This window comes from Belonocnema kinseyi, chromosome 3 (genome assembly GCF_010883055.1).
Source record: "Belonocnema kinseyi isolate 2016_QV_RU_SX_M_011 chromosome 3, B_treatae_v1, whole genome shotgun sequence".
NCBI lineage: Eukaryota > Metazoa > Arthropoda > Insecta > Hymenoptera > Cynipidae > Belonocnema > Belonocnema kinseyi.
The window spans coordinates 103,189,476-103,194,146 of NC_046659.1; the positions used below are offsets into that span (position 1 = coordinate 103,189,476).

General features: G+C 34.4%; 1 protein-coding gene across 1 annotated transcript in view; it reads right to left on the bottom strand.

Moving 5' to 3' along the window:
- Positions 1 to 911: 911 nt before the first annotated feature.
- The window catches only part of LOC117169969, an 8,828-nt gene continuing 5,068 nt past the window's right edge, over positions 912 to 4,671 (bottom strand). Inside the window, exons 3-5 of the mRNA XM_033356480.1 lie at positions 3,723 to 3,827; positions 3,374 to 3,657; positions 912 to 1,005 (exon numbers count right to left, since the gene is read on the bottom strand). Of these exons, the coding sequence (XP_033212371.1) occupies positions 912 to 1,005; positions 3,374 to 3,657; positions 3,723 to 3,827 (483 nt within the window). The remainder of the gene's footprint in view (positions 1,006 to 3,373; positions 3,658 to 3,722; positions 3,828 to 4,671) is intronic.

Below are 4,671 nucleotides of genomic sequence, written 5' to 3' on the forward strand. Positions count from 1 at the left end.
CCAACGCTTTTTGCAATTTTATTCGCGGATTTGGAAAGTAATCTGGTGGCCGAAGTTGTAGAGGGAGTTAGGGTATGAGGAGTCAGGAGATGGTCACTCGCATACGCAGATGACATAGCGCTGCTGAGAAAGAGCCAACAGGCTTTAAAGGGGATGATGAAAAGGTTGAGTGATACTTGGGTACAAATAGTTTAGAGTTAAATGCGGAAAAGTCCAAGGCTATGCTGTTCAGGAAGGAAGGTGGGAGGGATAAGGGAAAGGGAGTGGAAGGGAAAGGCGGTACAGAATGTAAAAGAGGACTTCCTGTTTCGGAAGAATGGAGGAGTGGATCGTCATATCAAAGGAAGAGTGAGAGAGGCAAATGTGCCGAGGCAGGTGTGGGGGCTAGAAAAGAGGTTGCTTGCAAATGATTTTAAAATGAGAATAAAATTATTGTGTTCGCTAGTGATGAGTGTCTTATTTTATGGAGTAGAGATTTGGGGATGGAGGGTAAGTGAGGAGGTTAATAGGATACAGGAGAGGTATGTAAGGTGAATGAATAAAGGAGTAAAGGTTGAACGGGAATTTAGCGTGGAATATGCCAAGGGAGAGAGCGCAATATTTGTACAAGAAAGGAGAGAAGGAATTCCTAGAGAGAAAAGGATGTGTGAATTATGCGGGAGGGGGGATGCAAAAGAGGAGTACTGGTTGGAGGATTGGAGGAGAGCTGGAAAGGAGTGCGATAAGCGTAGAGGTATTGCTGCCGAAAGGGGAGACAAAATGGCAATAGCATGGGTGAAGGGAGTGTTGGGTAAGATGGCGAAGAAAAAAAGGAAGCAGAAAGAGGCATGGAGAAGGAAAGATTGTGAATAGGAGAGGGAGTAGGTGTAATAAAATTGTAAATATTTTAAATAATAGATGAGTATTAGGAATTAGCTGCCGAGGTAGACATTGGCAAAGCGAGGCAAAGCTAGAATGTCGTCACATGCGTCTAAGGCGAGGCGAGGAAAAGCGAGAAAGTCTAGGCTATAAGTGTAAGCAGGTCAGTTTTTTAAGGTCAGTAGGCCAGAAAATAAACGTTTTTCTTATCTTATAAACATTTTCTATGAAAATTATATCTCCTGTTCTTTTTCGATACCTTTTGTACTTTACGGAAAAAATTCAAAAATTAGATTTTAGGGAGAAAAGCCTTTCTGCTGTTTGGAGAAACTGCAAAAAATATCTAGAAGAATATAGAAGGTGCAGATTCTCAGGCCATATTTTTTTCATGCTTTCAAAATTTGAGGAAAAAAAATATATATTTTTGGTAAAAATCCTCCTTTTTTATTTTTATAAATATTATTTTGAAGTATAAAAGAAAGGAATCTTAATCGGCAAAATACTTATCACATAAAAATTCGTCTTTATGGTTATAAAATTATATTTCTTTTCGAAAAAAAATGTTATCTCTTTTGGTTTAAATATCAATCACACTTTTTTTTATAAATTTAATTTCTTTTTTGAAAATTCCATTATATTTTTAAAAAGTCATCTTTTATGTTAGCAAAGTCTTTTTACATTTTCATTCATGAGAGTGTAATGTAATCGTCCAAATTTGGTTTTAAAGGATCTTTAAGTTTTGGCACTCACAGAGTCTGCAAGTTATAAAACTTTGTTGGTCTCTGTCTGTATGTATGTCTGTAAAATTAGAAAGTTTCAAGAATTTTCAAAATGTTTTTTTTTAATCTAATTTTACAAATTTCGATTAAAGTTTCTTATAGACAGGAAGAAGTCTGACAAATTGTCCAAATGAAATTTTCAATTTAGATGAAAATTAGAAAAGTTAGATAATTTTCAAATTTCGAAAATTTTCAGAAAAATAGAAAAAAAACTTTGTTGATAGATTGAGAAATTTAATTCAAATTATTCACTAGATATCAAATATATTTAGGAACTACCTCAGTTAAATTTTTCGCTTAGACAAAAATTGAAAAGCTTCCAGCTTTTTTAAAATTTAAAGAAAAAAACTCTTATGAGTTTTAGAACTTTTTGTCAAATTTTCTGGTACTTGGAATTTATCCTCCTGACATTTTCAATTTCGATAAAGATTAAAAAAGTTATATACTTTTCAACATTTTGACAATTTTCTGTCAATCTAAATTTCTATGAGATATAAAATATACGTATTTTGAAACTATGCTCATGAAATGTGCTTCCTCCCGGATTTTATGTTAAATTACTTGTAACAACAGACAATGACTCGGTTTATGTAAAATAGTTTTAGAATGCAAAATCATTTTTTGTAAGGATATGCGATGACACTTTATTCATAAAATTTACTTTATTCTTCTATTGATGTTTGTCCAGATCTACAGGAGGAATGTCGGTCAAAAATTTAAGGCAGTTAAAATGGTACCACAATTTCATACAGTAAATTTAAATTTTAATAAAAATATATATAGTTATATATTTAAACAATCGCGGATTTCTTTAAATCTATGCGGTTTGTCGGGAATACTCTGAGAGGTGAAAAAGAAAAACTCTTAGAAATACACTACGATGGCTCTCAAGATATAAAAGCTTTATTTAAAAACTCGTTACAAAGCTGCTTATTCAACGAAGCCCCGCTTTCTACTGCCCGTCTCTTAACCTACTACCCCCTCTTTTCCTGTACAGATGGCGCTGTAGTAACACTCTAAATTTGTGCGCCAACTTTGAACCTACTAATCCGTAATATCCTCCCCCCTTAGAAGATTCTCGCTTTTATCATTTAAATTCACAGAAACTCATATAACTTATAAAACCGTGTAAACTATTTTAAAAATCAAGAACATTAATTATCTGAATTCAAACTTAAGTTACTTAAAATTACGTAAGAGAGTAATTATATAAAACAAATTACATGTACTACATTAATTTTTCAGGTTTCTTAACTACTCGTCCGCTTCTCGTTGTTACATCTTTTGGTTTATCTTCTGGACGATAGTCACTTTCTTTAAAATTACACTTTGTGGAACTTTGATTTTTCTTAGAGCTTAAACTATTTCTTTGTACATTGGTTTTTAAAGTTTTTTCTTTTGCCTTTTCGACTAGATTTTTAACATATTCATTGTTTCTCATAGTTATTTCTAGCGGGTAAATTCTCTGTATCGGTCGTTTCAGTAAACCGTTTTTTGTTTTCAAAATAAATACCCTTGCTATACCGTGGCGTCCTATTATCGAATCAACGACACGTCCAAGAGGCCAATCTATTCGTTTATGTGTATCATCCCCAATTAAAACAACATCCCCTACTTTTATCTCGCGAGTTTCTTTTTTCTCGTTTTTTAGTAATAATTGACTTAAATATTCTGATCTAAATCTCGCGCGAAGATCATTTAAGGTCTCTTGTCTGTATTTCAATTTTTTATTTAACTTTTCGTGATAAAGCATATCAAAATCCGGAACTCCGATTTCTTGTATTTCTTGAAGAAACATTGCGGGGGTTAGAGGTTTTAAATCCTCTTCGTCTTCTGATACGTAAGTTAGTGGACGTGAATTTATAATTGCTTCAACGTCGCAAAGGGCAGTCGTTAAGCTTTCATAGGAAAGGCTTGCTTTGCCTAAGATTTTTCGTAATATTGTTTTCAGAACGCCTATTAATCTTTCCCACCAGCCTCCCCACCACGGTGCTGAGGGTGGGTTGAAATGCCATTCGATCTGTAAAACTGATGTTTGTTTAATTATCTTTTCCCAGTTCAGACCTTCTAACGCGTTAGCTGTACCTCTAAAATTTGTTCCGTTATCGGTATAAGCATATCGAGGTCGCCCGCGCCTTGCGATAAATCTACGGAAACACTCAATGAACTCATCTGTAGACAGCGATGATGCTAGTTCAAAATGAACCGCTCTGTATACTGCACACGTAAAAATACAGATCCACCCCTTCCCACCGCCTTTTATGAAGACTGGTCCTGCAAAATCTATACCAGTAACCTCAAATGTTGCCGAATCGCGTACACGATTCATAGGAAGTGGAGGGATTCCACACTCCATGCGTTTTGCCTTGTGTTTTTTACAAATTACGCATTTAGTAGTAATGGATCTGATAACCTGTCTTAATGAAATAATGCAAAACTTTTCACGAAGGGTATTTCAAATCATCACGATTTGCGTTCCCGAATGTCCGCTTCTTTCATGTGCTTCCCAGATTAGTAAATCGACTACCTCGTGTTTGTCTAAAACAATAGGACATAAAAACATATTACTATTGTTTCAGTTTAGAATCTTCGTTTTTAACACGTATAAACCGTCCTCATTTTTGAATCTTTTAAACGACGATAGTTTATCCTTATGCGTATCTTCGAACATAACTTTCTGTAGATGCTTTAATAAAACAACTTCTGCTTCCTTTATTTCTTTAAACGGTAAATATAAATGTTTTTGATTTTCTTTAGATAAATACAGCTTTTCAGGAATTTCTCTTTCAATCGCGACATTCCGTTTGGTTAATTTGCGTTTTTCCAATTATATTCTCCGATTTTTCAGAAACCTGCGCATCCAGGCTATGAGACGTATTAGTTTTGTATATGAAGAGAACAATTCGCTAGCTTTAAATTCCCGATTACTTGAACTAACCATATTTATTAGAGCGCTCTTTTTAACTTCAATATTTACTTCGTTTTCGTCAATGTTTTGTTTCTCGAAAGACCATTCGCTTTCTGGCCGTCGAAG